General features: G+C 41.0%; 1 protein-coding gene and 1 pseudogene across 1 annotated transcript in view; both read right to left on the bottom strand.

Moving 5' to 3' along the window:
* Positions 1 to 4832: 4832 nt before the first annotated feature.
* Positions 4833 to 5730, bottom strand: LOC139381981 (homeobox protein vent1-like; annotated as a pseudogene).
* Positions 5731 to 9873: 4143 nt separating this feature from the next.
* The window catches only part of LOC139381525 (kinase non-catalytic C-lobe domain-containing protein 1-like), an 87291-nt gene continuing 81468 nt past the window's right edge, over positions 9874 to 15696 (bottom strand). Inside the window, exons 29-30 of the mRNA XM_071125141.1 lie at positions 13690 to 13847; positions 9874 to 11040 (exon numbers count right to left, since the gene is read on the bottom strand). Coding sequence (XP_070981242.1) covers positions 10809 to 11040; positions 13690 to 13847 — 390 coding nt within the window. The 3' untranslated portion in view covers positions 9874 to 10808. The remainder of the gene's footprint in view (positions 11041 to 13689; positions 13848 to 15696) is intronic.

Here is a 15696-nt window from a genome sequence, read left to right on the forward strand (position 1 = left end):
AGTCAGTAGAAAGATCTCTTTAGTGTTCAAAGTTTTGATAACTGTGACCTTAATTGCCTACCATCTGTAAGCTGTTAGTGTCTTAACGACGTTCCACAGGTGCATGTTCATTAAATGTTTATGGTTCATTGAACAAGCATGGCAAACAGTGTTTAAACCATTTACAATGTAGTTATTTGGATTTTTACGAATTATCTTTGAAAGATAGGGTCCTGAAAAAGGGATGTTTCTTTTTTTGCTGAGTTTATGTATATACTGTTTTCTATACTATTCTACGGTATCTCATTCACTTAATAATGTTGACATACCTCGCATTACTATTCTACTGTATCTTAGTCTTGTGTGTATTGGGTATATGTTGTGTAATTTGTTAGATAGTACTTCTAGATATTCTAGAAGCACAAGCATTTCGCTACACCCGCAATAACATATGCTAATCACTTGTATGTGATTTATAAAATTTGATTTGATTTGATGAGCCACGTTACAATGTTACAAGTGGGATTTTTTTACTTCAGTTTTATTAATTCAGGGAAACCCATTGAGACCAGGGTTTCATTTAAAATGGTGCCATGAAGACAACAATGCAAACATAATCTAAACGATCAATACAAATAAAAGAAACTACAAATTACAGATTCAACCATACAGATTCAAACACCACAAATACAATTATTTACATTAAATTCCAAACATTTGCGATTCTCATTCATTGAATTCAACATTTGAGTACTAAACTGCCCTAAAGGCACCAGCGAGTCAAGATGTAGTGAGTTTTGTAGGCTATTCCAAAAATGGGGGGCACTAAAACTGAAGGCCGATTACCTAGATCGATATGTACTGTACTAGTGGAAACTCGAGGTGTCTCATGTTTAAGAAAATTAAAAGTGAAGTGAAGTTGGTCGGAAGCTTGCAAAGCTCTGCTTTGGTGCGTAATAGGGCTTTGCCGGCGCTTTGCAGGCATGTTTCCCTTGAGCGCACTTAATACGTTTAATTAATTCAACAGCTGAAAACCCTCCCACTTGCTGGTTAACAGATTATCTCGTGGAGTTTTCATTCTGTAGGGGTTTCAGTACATTTATCTAAAGCCATCCTTTTAAACATGGTCCACCTTTTAATTAGAATTTTGTCAACAGACTCACTAGAATACATTGAGAGAAGGGGTTCAGAGTGTAGGGATCAATGATATAAAGCCATCTAAATATTTGCATATTCGTCTCCGTTTCAGCACCAACTGGTAGATTTAAAAAATACTTGGATCTTGTATATTATTATTTAGGCACATTTTTGGGTTAGGAAAGTATGTATTGAATCATAAGGGAAAAATGGTTTGAAGAGTCGTTACACAATAAATATATTGAGGAATCAAAACTACAGTGGTTTGATTTATCCTGAAAGTTGTCACATTCAAGTTCCATGCATGAACTATTGGAACATGGAAAAAAGTGTACAATAAGGTTTGAACAATTGTCCTATAAATCTACTCGAATCCTTTCTAATCATCAGTTGTATGACAACGGTCCAGTCATCATGAAACGTGCTACATATGGTCTGAGTTCCATGATTCAAATAAGGCGACAAATTATTGCACAACATTAGCCTAATACGATCCACTAATGCTAGCGACCCTCAGGAACAACTACACAGACTTGACAGAGGAAAGAAAGGTTAACGGAATGGAATGGAATGATGCCGAATGTAAGCTACAGATGGAAGAATACTAACACTAAAGTGACAGCTATAAGTGTGTGTGGGTACTACTGACGGTGGTTCCCGATAATGGTTAATACTGAACATTATACAAATGGTAAAAAGGTACAATTAAAAGGTTCTAAAGCACAAACATAAATTTGGCAGGTTCAGCTCTAAAGAAGCCTATAGCTTGGGTCTCCAATTTTCATCAACGCAAATGATCAGGGTAGACAATTAATATTCGGGAATAATGGCACGACTATTTATAGCCTACCTCACTGTGTAAAATGGGCAGCAATGAACATATCACGTTGATATATGATTTTCAGTTTGCGTCCATATGGCTGGTTTCACATTCCTCACCAGGGATCACAAGGAAAAAGTATCTACAACCATTGCTATGTGTATTTATAAACGCCTTCCCCAAATGGATTACTAATTTACCTAGCTCTTATCAATAGTTCTTATCAACATATAATTTACAGTTCATGAAGAATACTATTATTTCTATCATAAAAAATAAAGTAAATGCTTTTCCCACTTAGAACAGGCATGTCTGCTCGACCTTATTCATGGTCCCTCCATGTATAAAGGGGTTGGAGTTATGAGGGAATTAAGTCAAGGTCACATGACTGGGAGTACAGATATGCAACAGATACCTGAAATCAAAGGTAGGGGCGTGGATCAGAAAACCAGTTAGTATCTGGTATGACCACCATTTGTCTCATGCAGCGCAACACATCTCCTTCCATAGAATTCGTCAGGCTTTTAAATGTGGCTTGTGGAATGTTGTCCCACTCCTCTTCAATGGCTGTGCGAAATTGCTGGATATTTGCGGGAACTGGAACACGTTGTCATACACATCGATCCAGAGCATCCCAAACATGCTCAATGGGTGACATGTCTGGTGAGTATGCAGGCCATGGAAGAACTGGGACATTTTCAGCTTTCAGGAATTGAGAACAGATCTTTGCGACATGGGGCCGTACATTATCATAAAGTGATGATGGCGGATGAATAGCATGACAATGGGCCTCAGGATCTCATCACGGTATCTCTGTGCATTCAAATTGCCATCAATAAAATGCAATTGTGTTCGTTGTCCATAGCTTATGTCTGCCCATACCATAACCCCACCACCACCAAAATGATATAGCCCTTCTTACATCAGCTGATATCAAAGTGCTATACAGAAACCCAGCCTAAAACCCCAAACAGCAATCAATGCAGGTGTAGAAGCACGGTGGCTAGGAAAAACTCCCTAGAAAGGCCAAAACCTAGGAAGAAACCTAGAGAGGAACCAGGCTATGAGGGGTGGCCAGTCCTCTTCTGGCTGTGCCGGGTGGAGATTATAACAGAACATGGGCAAGATGTTCAAATGTTCATAAATGACCAGCATGGTCAAATAATAATAATCACAGTAGTTGTCGAGGGTGCAACAGGTCAGCACCTCAGGAGTAAATGTCAGTTGGCTTTTCATAGCCGATCATTGAGAGTATCTCTACCTGCTTGAGAGTTGAAACAGCAGGTCTGGGACAGGTAGCACGTCCGGTGAACAGGTCAGGGTTCCATAGCCCCAGGCAGAACAGTTGAAACTGGAGCAGCAGCACGGCCAGGGGGCAGTCTATTCACAACATTGACATCAGCAAACCGCTCTCCCACACGACGCCATACATGCTGTCTGCCACCTGCCCGGTACAGTTGAAACCCGGGATACATCTGTGAAGAGCACACTTCTACGGCATGCTAGTGACCATCGAAGGTGAGCATTTGCTCACTGAAGTCGGTTACAACGCCAAACTGCATTTAGGTTAAGACCCTGTTGAGCATGCAGCTTTCCTTGAAAAGGTTTCTGCGGAAATGTTTCAGTTGTGCAAACCCACAGTTTCATCAACTGTCCGGGTGGCTGGTCTCAGACGATCCAGTAGGTGAAGAAGCCCGATGTGGTGTGGTTACACATGGTCTGCGGTTGTGAGGCTGCTTGGATGTACTGCCAAATTCTCTAAAATGACGGCGGCTTATGGTAGAAAAATTAACATTAAATTGTCTGGAAATAGCTCTGGTGGACATTCCTGCAGTCAGCATGCCAATTGCACACTCCATCAAAATTTGAGACATCTGTGGCATTGTGTTGTGTGGCAAAACTACACATTTTAGAGGGGCCTTTTATTCTCCCCGACACAAGGTGCACCTGTGTAATGATCATGACTGTTTAATCAGCTTCTTTATATGCCACACCTGTCAGGTGGATGGATTATCTTGGCAAATGAGAAATTATCACTAACAGGGATGTAAACACATTTGTGCACAAAATTTGAGAGAAATTATATTTTTCTGTGTATGGAGCATTTCTGGGATCTTTTATTTCAGCCCATGAAACATGGGACTAACACTTTATATGTTGCATTGATATATTTGTTTAGTGTATTTCTACTACTTTACATTGTATTTTAGTTCAACTGTATTGTACACACAGCATATGTATTTATACACCTGGATTGTTGACTTAGCTCACTCTAATCGCTCTTGCACTGGCTCTATGCACACTCACTAGACTCTACACACTCACACAAACTACACATACTACACTGGCACTCCAACACCCACTACATACGCTCAAACACACAATACACACTCACACATGCATATCGACCCCACACACACTTTTCACATATGCTGCTGCTACTTGTTTATTATTATATCCTGATTGCCTAGTAATTGCCTAGTAATTTTTACCCCTACCAACATGTACATACAGTATTACCTCAATTACCTGAACTGCCTCCTACCCCTGAAATATCAACTTGGTACTGGTACTCATTGTACATAGCCTCGTTACTGTTATAGTACGCCGATGTACATACTGACAAGCAATAGGTTACATCTAAACCACACCATTTGTGTGCATAAGCTAATTGTTCAGCTGGAAGTTGTTATGCAGTGTTGTAACATTACATACGAATAAGACTAAATAGAAAAGAAAGGTTGTGATATAAGATATACTTGAATGATAAAATTGACTTTAATCTCTGCACATCTTTAAAGAAATTATTTACAAACCCAAGATATAAAAAAAAACTGGATTGCACTTTGGATTTGTAAGTGTTTGAGTCGAAAGTTCAGTCTGTAGTATATAGTCTTTAGTAGAAATGTGCGTTGGACATCATTGGGTGGGGGTGCTGATGATAAGAAACCATCTGTTGCTGGGGGAACTGTTGCACCATGTGCGGGTACATCGCGTGGTTGGCAGCGGTGTATGATAGGTGCTTTCCACCGGAGCCGTGGTACTGAAATGGGCGTATGGGCTGGAATATCATCCGTGACTGGGCGGGAGCGAGGTACTCAGCGCGCGAGTCTTGGACTTCCCGTTTCTGTTTTATCCTCCTGTTTTGAAACCAAGTTCTCACCTGAAACACGAAACACACGTTTTTAACACAAGATAAAAACCATTAGAACCAAACCAGCACTAGTATAATCGAATTAAATAGTCCTGTAGCACAATGTATAATGTGCATAAATTACATTTTGTAATCAGTTTTGTATTCTAGTCTTACCTGAGTTTCAGAGAGGTTTATCATACCCCGAGGAGTACTCACTGTTTTCGGAAACTGTGGAAAAAAAATCAGTCAATAAACTGCTCTTCAATAAAAAAAAACACGATTTAAATGTGTTGCAACACCACGTTTTAACATGTAATATTAATAGAATTGTTAAAGTATAGTAGCCTACATTTAACTTACGATTTGGGGAAGGGCAGCTTGATGGATGCAGAGGTGAGCTCAATCTGGATTCCAGATTTGTGGGTTTCTCAGTGGAATTCGTGAATTCAAACCTTGTGATCTTTGGCTTTGGCTGGAGGTAGACCTTGTTATAAGAGGTTGGCGGTCGAGGCTGGACCATGCAAGGGACATGGGGTTTGAAGTGGGTTAGCATAGTATCCACAGGTCCAGTGTCCACAGGTCCTTCTTTCTTGATGGTGTCGTGATGGCTCTTCGCCAACCAGTCTACAGTGAAGTAATTGAATATGTTTGCTTCCATGAGCTCAGCAAACTATCCGAGGAATGTCAGAGAATATTGTGAGATGGCCCGCCATATATAGACCTGGCCCTCTCCAAGATTAGCATTTGCAAAAGCGCGTTAACGCCTGATCGATTCCCAATGATTAGGTCCTAATGGGTCCTTATTGAAGTCTTCACATACTGTGAGTGTGTGAAAGCCTGGCGCCACCAAGTCTGTGAGAACCAGTAGAGAGCTCATCTCATTGGGCGAAGACGTCAGTTCAACGAATAGTTTTGATTTATATTTGGTTGTGTAGTCAACTAATTTGAAATCAACTAGTAAAACAACGTTGATTCAACCTGTTTTTGCCCAGATGGGTTACATTTGTTCACCCCAGCTGAAAATATACAGAAACGTCACATTAAGAGTCCACCTCTGCTTCAGAGTTCTTAGGTTATAATATGTTGAGGCATATAGGCCTACAATGACTTGACGTTTAAATTGTAGCCTATTCCATAACGAAGAAGATCACACTGAAAACAGCAGACCAATTAAAGCCACTTTCTAATCAAGATAACAGGCTTTGCCACAGACCTACTAAAACAGAAACCTAAATATGACTAAACGTGTAACATCATGCTGCAGCATGTCGGTGTCTATATCTGTACACTCTTATATCTGTACACCTAAAAAAAAAAGTGCCATCTAGAACCTAAAACGGTTCTTAGGCTGTGCCAATAGGAGAACCCTTTAAAGAAACCTTTTTTGGTTTAAGGTAGAACCATTTTGTTTCCAGGAAAAAAAAACTTTGTATTCCATATAGAACCCTTTTCACAGAGGGTTCTACCTGGAAACAAAAAGGGTTCTAACTTTGAACCAAATAGGCTTCTCTTAATTCCAAATAACCCTTCTTTTATAGCCAAATAACCCTTTTGGAACCATTTTTTTCTAAGTGTACCTTGTGATAATTGGCCTAAACTTAATTTCCAGGCAATGACTGTCTGTAGCCTCTATTTACCATTGATTTAGGATTGGAAGGGAATACTATTTTTTTGTAGTTGACCGTCCTGATATAATAATCAACATTGCCAAACTTGTATAACCCCATTGTATGAGTCTGGTCATCTGCATAATGCCTTTTTAAATGTCAGACCTTTCCCCGACATTAAAATCAAATGTAAAATAAAGGCAAGTACCACACTGCTCTTATGGTTTAGTATTAACACCTCTTTGATACCCCGGTGAGCACTGGCGCCACTGGCCCAACAACCAGCATTTGGCGCAGTGGGTTGAAACATAACAGATCAAAGGTATTACAGTAGCAACACCATTGTTTGCAGGTTGAAATGTAAATCGTGGAGCACAAGCTGTAAATAAGTCTGAAAAACGGCTATAATTGCCACATGTTTGGTTATGCATACTACTGAGTAAAGCATCCCCAAATAGGCCTATCCAAAATGGCATGTTCTGGAAAAAGAATGTGCCAAAAAATCAAGAAATGGGACGTTGAAGAAAGTTGGTCAACCCAAATGATCCAACCAGGCCAACGTTGCCGGGTGTCCTTTCTCTGTACGTGAAACCTTTCAAGTGTTTCAGCCTGTTCAGATGGAATTCCCCCAGCAGCTGTCGGACAATAACCCTAAAAGCATCGCTTAGCTATGACAATGCAGATAAGGATATATTGAATGTCTCCTTTGTCGATGATCTGACTGTTCCTGTGAAGGCTTGGGTTCTCAGCCTCCCAATTACGGCCCTATATTTATAATGCTGTATTTCTATAAATGCATTCAACAACATAAGAGCAACACTTCTACAATACATCATTTTAATAGATTGAGTTTGCAACACATTTTGAGCATGGTAGGCCACATCCTTGTCCTTGGTTGATTATTGATATAACATCGTGAAAAACTAATTTACGTCAGAAAATATATGAACATATGTGGAAAAATACAACAAATAGGCATAATCATACGAACATATTTAACACATTGACATCTTATTAAGTTACATTGATTGCCATTAAAATGGTGTATTTAACCTATATGGTAATTAGGTAAGTGCAGTAGTTACAAATGCACAATGTCAAGGATTACATTTTTTTAAAGTAATCTTTGATGTTTCAGACAATTCATTTCAATTTGTTTACAAATTACACAAATGTCATCTTTGCAAGCGTGCCTATTCAGCAGTTTGTAGCTTATACTGTAGTTTCATTCCAACATGAACACAGTTCGTTTTTGAAAAACTATAGCAACTATTCAGGCATTTTTATTCATTTAGTCCAGGGATGGGCAACTTTGATGGGGGTGGGGGCCACAAATAATCTGAACTCGTGGCTTGAGCACCCACATCCATACCCACACATGTAGTCAGAGCTGTCTTTAGCCGTCTTCTACACGTTTTGCTATAGGGTGGAGAGAAATGTTTGCAGTTTTTAATATATTTCAGTTAGAGTGAATACAAAAATCAATAGCTGGCCACTTAACTAATTTACCAATCACATTTTTGGGGGGCTGACCTGGGTTAATTGAGTGACTGTCAGTGAATGAGAAAAACTGCTGATGCACAACCAATTTTTGAAATTGAACTTATCTATTCTACTATTCTAACTCTCAACAGTAAGCAGAGACCCCGTCTGAGTTCCAATATAGTATTCCAGGGTTTTTCTTGATTTTTTATTATTTTCTACATTGTAGAATAATAGTGAAGACATAAAAACTATGAAAGAACACATATGGAATCATGTAGTAACCAAAAAAGTATTAAGCAAATCAAAATATAAGACTTTTCAAAGTAGCCAACCTTTGCCTTGATAACAGCTTTGCACATTCTTGGCATTCTCTCAAGAAGCTTCATGAGGTAGTCACCTGGAATGCATTCCAATTAACAAGGTGTGCCTTGTTAAAAGGCAATTTGTGGAATTTCTTTCCTTCTTAATGCGTTTGAACCAATCAGTTGTGTTGTGACAAGGTACGGGTGGTATATAGAAGAAAGCCCTATTTGGTAAAATACCAAGTCCATATTATGGAAAGAACAGCTCAAATAAGCAAAGAGAAACGGCAGTCTGTCATTACTTAAAGACATGAAGGTCAGTCAATCAGGAAAATTTCAACAACTTTTAAAGTTTATTCAAGTGCAGTCACAAAAACCATCAAACACTATGATGAAACTAGCTCTCATGAGGACCGCCACAGGAAAGGAAGACCCAGAGTTACCTCTGCTGCAGACGATGAGTTACCAGTCACAGAAATTGCAGCCTCACAGAGTTCAAGTAACAGACACATCTCAACATCAACTGTTCAGAGGAGACTGTGTGAATCAGGCCTTCATGGTTGAATTGCTGCAAAGACACCAATACCAAAGGACACCAATAAGAAGAAGAGACTTGCTTGGGCCAAGAAACACGAGCAATGGACATTAGACCGGTGGAAATCTGTCGTTTGGTCCGATGTGTCCACATTTGATATTTTTGGTTCCAACCTCTGTGTCTTTGTGGGATGTAGAGTAGGTGAACGGACGATCTCTGCATGTGTGGTTCCTACCGTGAAGCATGGAAGAGGAGGTGTGATGGTGTGGGGGTGCTTTGCTGGTGACACTGTTAGTGATTTATTTAGAATTCAAGGCACACTTAACCAGCATGGCTACCACAACATTCGGCAGCGATATGCCATCCAATCTGGTTTGTGCTTAGTGGGACTGTCATTTGTTTTTCAACAGGACAATGACCCAACACACCTCCAGGCTGTGTAAGTGCTATTTGACCAAGAAGGAGAGTGATGGAGTGCTGCGTCAGATAACCTGGCCTCCACAATCACCCAACCTCAACCCAATTGAGATGGTTTGGGTTGAGTTGGACTGCAGAGGGAAGGAAAAGCAGTCAACAAGAGCTCAGCATATGTGGGAACTCCTTCAAGACTGTTGGAAAAGAGTTCCAGGTAAAGCTGTCATCAAGGCAAAAGGGTGGCTTCTTTGAAGAATCTAAAATCTAAAATATATTTTGATTTGTTTAACACTTTTTTGGTTACTGCTTGATTCTATATGTGTTATTTCATAGTTTTGATATCTTCACTGTTATTGTACAATGTAGATAATAGTAAAAATAAAGAAAAACCCTTGAATGAGTTGGTGTGTCCAAATGTTTGACTAGTACTGTATATATACTTAGAAATTGATCCCGGAACTACAAAAGGGGTGCGGCACGCGACCCGCCAGTTTGCCCATCCCTGATTTAGCCGTAATAGCATATTACATCATCAGTTTGATCCATTTTTAATATCTTGAAATACTGTAATTATCATGTCAAGTAGCTATTGGCAATGCCAATAGATGGTCATTTAGACCATTTAGATGGTGCTCCGGAGAGTTGAAAATGGTAATCACCTATCTGTGGTTATATCAAAATATCTCACTTTTCAAATCTAATTGAGCTATAATACACGACGCTCAGTGAATTAAAGACATGATGTCATCTCTTTATGAAACATTATCATTATTATGTTGTCTTAGAGACTAGCAATCAAAATGGTGTACATGAGAGAGAAATGTGATCCATATGCCTCCACCAGTGCTAGATAAAGATGTTGTGAATTATTAAAAATCATTCAGTCTGTTGTTGACATTTTTCACAAGTAAAAAAGCATATCTGTTCTTCCCCTTAAAAAGTCCATTACTGTTTTCTCCTCTTCTTACTCTAATAACAAAAGAAACAATTATATTTTTCAGATGACTTTGTACTCTACTTTGGAGATAATCAAGGAGTTAGAGGTGTGCAGTGGGTTGTCAGGCTATGGGGTGCAATGTGGGGGATTGAGCTGGACTGCTCACTGTATAAAATCAGAGTGAAGTCAAAATGAACCACCTTGGATGCCTTCATATGGCTCTGTCATTGTGTTCAAATAAGACCGCCCTCATGATGTCTAATCAAAGTTATTACCAATAAATAGAGACACCCACCCAGTCTCTGCTAACAAAGTTTGGGGTCTGTTGACTAGTTGTCTGACCAGGGCCCAATTTCATAAAGCATTATGAGTACTGATCTAGGACCAGGTCCCCTTTGTCCATATCATCGTATTCATTATGATCTAATCTGATCCTAGATCAGGCAAGGCTGTAGCTCATTGGAAGGTGGCCTTCACCCTCTTTAGTGTATCCTGGATCCTGCGGGTGTGTCGCTCAGTGGGGGTGTGGTGGAAGTTGGCCTCGTTGTCAGCAGCCAGCAGGGGGATGTCACAGCCGCTAAGGTGGGCGATGCGTAGTCTTAGGTAGGCCTGCAGCTCCAGGTCAGGAGTGAAGGAGTACACTGTCTCCTGGAACGCATGCACCTGACTCACCACCTTCGCTATGGTCCTGGCGAGTGAGGAAGGAGAGAGCAGGAGAGAGATAAAGATATAGGGGGGAGGGGGGAGGGCAGATAGAGCGGTAAAGAAGGGAGACAAGAAAGTACATAAAATTAGGACAAAAGCAGAGATTGAAGTTGCAGCCACCATGGAGTTGGAGGACAAGACAGAGAGAGTGAAAATGAGAAATAGGAGTTTGCTGTTGTTAATCTGCGGCAGGAACATACTCATAATTTGGCACCACGTTACTAAACACTTGCATCATATACAGTACAATAAGTGACCTGATTTCCACAATAGTGGGGGAACCTAGGATCTGTCATAACCAGCTGTGACGCTGCCTCTCACCGTGACCCTTTATGACCCCCAGCATCTGTCAACATCAATGCATCTCAGAACACCTGGCGTGCCACATCTCCACACCATCTGGCTGTGTGCTAGCTTTAGTAGAGGAACCCAAATCCTACACGACTGCCATGGAATGAGCAGCTGTGCCATTACAGTCCGCCACAACTTTCTGTGAACCCAGCATCTGGCCGCCATATTTGAGTGGGTAGAAGGACACAGGGAATCTCATTTGGTGGCAACTTGGCCCACTTCATTACATCAAGGGAGAAAGTTAATATCAAGTTTACAACATTAAAGAATGAGTGTCAGGTTGATATCCATGTCATTGCAAAAGGCGACCAGAGTAGATTCATTAAATCTCAATTGCAGACAAGTGCAAATGAATGCTATAGGCCAGTAGTTGGATGAGTGTATAAGCCTAGTGTAGGCTATAAGATATTCCAGACCCAAATCACAATGCATCTCAGAGTAGGAGTGCCGATCTAGGATCAGGTTCTCTCTGTCCATATAATTGACTTTGGTTCATTGAAAAGAGCTATATACACTACATGACCAAAAATATGTGGACACTTGCTCGTTCAACATCTCATTGCAAAATCATGGGCATTAATATGGAGTTGGTCCCCCCTTTGCTGCTATATCAGCCTCCACTCTTCTGGGTAGGCTTTCCACTAGATGTTGGAGCATTTCTGTGGGGACTTGCTTCCATTCAGCCACAAGAGCATTAGGGCTCCCGAGTGGCGCAGCGGTCTAAGGCACTGCGTCTCAGTGCTAGAGGCGTCACTACAGACCCTGGTTTGATTCACAACCAGCCGCAAAATTGGCACAGTGTCATTGTAAATAAGGGACAGCAGGTAGCCTAGTGGTTAGAGTGTTGGACTAGTAACCAAAAGGTTGCAAGATCAAATCCCTGAGCTGACAAGGTAAAAATCTGCTGTTCTGCCCCTGAACAACGCATCTAACCCACTGTTCCTAGGCTGTCATTGAAAATAAAATAACAATTCTTAACTGACTTGCCTAATTAAATAAAATTAAAAAATAAGAATTTGTTCTTAACTTACCTAGATAAATAAAAGTGAGGTTGGGCACTGATTGGGCGATAAGGGCTGCCTCGCAGTCGGTGTTCCAATTCATCCCAACAGTGTTCAAGGGGGTTGAGGTCAGGGCTCTGTGTAGGCCAGTTAAGTTCTTCCACACCGATCTTGACAAACCATTTCTGTATGTATCTTGCTTTGTGCACTGCTGAAACAGGAAAGGGCCATAACCAAACTGTTGCCACAAATTTGGAAGCTCAGAATTGGCTAGAATTGCTGTAGAGTTAAGATTGTCCTTCACTGGAACTAAGGGGCCTAGCCCAAATAATGAAAAACACCCCCCGACCTATTTTTCCTACTCCACCGAACTTTATAGTTGGCACTATGCATTGTGGCAGCTAACATTCTCTTGGCATCCAACAAACCCAGATTTGTCCGGTGGACTGCCAGATGGTGAAGCGTGATTCACCACTCCAGAGAACGTGTTGCCACCGCTCCAGAGTCCAATGGCAGTGAGCTTTACACCACTCCAGCCGAAGTCTTGTGTGCGCCTGCTCGGCCACGGAAAACCACTTCATGAAGCATCCGACGAACAATTCTTGTGCTGACGTTGCTTCCATGGGAAGTTTGGAATTCGGTAGTGAGTGTTGCAACCGAGAACAGGCTATTTTTACGCTCTACGCGCTTCAACACTCGGTGGTCCCGTTCTGTAAGCGTGTGTAGCCTACCACTTCGCGGCTTAGCCATTGTTGCTCCTATACGTTTCCACTTACAGTTGACTGGGACAGCGCTAGCAGTACAGAAATTTTACGAACTGACTGACTTGTTGGAAAGGTGGCATCCTATGACGGTGCCACATTGAAAGTCACGGAGCGCATCACTAAGGCCATTCTACTGCCAATGTTTGTCAATGGAGCTTGCATGGCGGTGTGCTCGATTTTATACACCTGTCAGCAATGGGTGTGGCTGAAATAGCCAAATCCACTAATTTGAAGGGTTGTCCACGTACTTTTGTATATATAGTGTAAGTCACATTTTTTTATATTATTCATTATGATCTAAAAGGCTAAATTTATCCTAGATTCTCCTAGATTTATCCTAGACTCCAACTCTGAGATGGTTTGTGAATACAGGCCCAGGAATTTATGTGCTGGTTTCCGCGGACTCTGAATAAGCCTAGTCCTGGAATTCTCCATAGAATATCCTTTTGACTCCAGGACTAGACCTAATCTCTTTACAGACAACTGGCCCTGAGATGTTGCATTACGCTCATTCACCTAAGTTTTGGCCACTTATAGGCACCGCTGGTCAGAGTGAAGGCTCCTATCTCCAGCTGCTGGATGTGCATGGCCAGGATGTGGGCAGCAGGGAGGGTGGGTCTCCTCCTCACATGATCTCCTCCCATCAGGCACAGGTTATCACTCTTCAGAAAGACCTGACAAAGAGGGAGGGAGAGGTGAGAGATAAAAAAAAATAGGGATAGAAAGAGAAAGTGGGGAAGAGATAGAGAGATGTCTTATTCTTCCCTTGATTTATAACATCTTGAAAGTTTCATCAAAAAACAAGCTCTGAAGTTTGGCAAATTACTTTTCCTCATCTTTGCAAAGTCGGCATGTGTGTTCTTTGAGAATATATTGCATCAAGTTTGGTTCTACAGTTGAAGTCGGAAGTTTACATACACCTTAGCCAAATACATTTAAACTCAGTTTTTCAAAATTCCTGATATTTAATCCTAGTAAAAATGCCCTGTTCTAGGTCAGTTAGGATCACCTCTTTATTTTAAGAATGTGAAATGTCAGAATTATAGTAGAGAGAATTACTTATTTTAGCTTTTATTTCTTTCAACACATTCCCAGTGGGTCAGAAGTTTACATACCCTCAATTAGTATTTGGTAGCATTGCCTTTAAATTGTTAAACTTCAGTCAAATGTTTCGGGTAGCCTTCCACAAGCTTCCCACAATAAGTTGGGTACATTTTGGCCCATTCCTCCTGACAGAGATGGTGTAACTGAGTCAGGTTTGTAGGCCTGCTTGCTCGCACACGCTTTTTCAGTTCTGCCCACACATTTTCTATAGGATTGAGGTCAGGACTTTGTGATGGCCACTCCAATATCTTGACTTTGTTGTCCTTAAGCCATTTTGCCACAACTTTGGAAGTATGCTTGGGGTCATTGTCCATTTGGAAGACCCATTTGCGACCAAGCTTTAACTTCCTGACTGATGTCTTCAGATGTTGCTTCAATATATCCACATAATTGATCTTCCTCATGATGCCATCTATTTTGTGAAGTGCACCAGTCCCTCCTGCAACAAAGCATCCTCACAACATGATGCTGCCACCCCCGTGCTTCACGGTTGGGATGGTGTTCTTCGGCTCGCAAGCCTCTCCCTTTTTCCTCCAAACATAACGATGGTCATTATGGCCGAACAGCTCTATTGTTGTTTCATCAGACCAGAGGACATTTCTCCAAAAAGTACGATCTGTGTCCCCATGTGCAGTTGCAAACCGTAGTCTGGCTTTTTTATGGCGGTTTTGGAGCAGTGGCTTCTTCCTTGCTGAGTAGCCTTTCAGGTTATGTTGATATAGAACTCATTTCACTGTGGATATAGATACTTTTGTACCTGTTTCCTCCAGCATCTTCACAAGGTCCTTTGTTGTTGTTCTGGGATTGATTTGCACTTTTCACACCAAAGTATGTTCATCTCTACGAGACAGAACGCATCTCCTTTCTGTGTGGTATGACGGCTGCGTGGTCCCATGGTGTTTATACTTGCGTACTATTGTTTGTACAGATGAACGTGGTACCTTCAGGCGTTTGGAAATTGCTCCCAATGATGAACTAGACTTGTGGAGGTCGACAATTTATTTTTCTGAGGTCTTGGCTGATTTCTTTTGATTTTCCCATGATGTCAAGCAAAGAGGCACAGTTTGAAGGTAGGTAGGCCTTGAAATACATCCACAGGTACACCTCCAATTGACTGAAACGATGTCAATTATCCTCTCAGATTCTTCTAAAGCAATTACATAATTTTCTGGAATTTTCCAAGCTGTTTAAAGGCACAGTCAACTTAGTGTATGTAAACTTCTGACCCACTGGAATTGTGATACAGTAAGATATAAGTGAAATAATCCGTCTGTAAACAATTGTTGGAAAAATTACTTGTGTCATGCAAAAAGCAGATGTCCTAACCGACTTGCCAAAACTATAGTTTGTTAATTAACAAGAAATGTGTGGAGTGGTTGAAAATCGAGTTTTAATGACTCCAACCTCAGTTTGTAAACT

This window comes from Oncorhynchus clarkii, chromosome 23 (genome assembly GCF_045791955.1).
Source record: "Oncorhynchus clarkii lewisi isolate Uvic-CL-2024 chromosome 23, UVic_Ocla_1.0, whole genome shotgun sequence".
In the NCBI taxonomy this organism is placed as follows: Eukaryota; Metazoa; Chordata; class Actinopteri; order Salmoniformes; family Salmonidae; genus Oncorhynchus; species Oncorhynchus clarkii.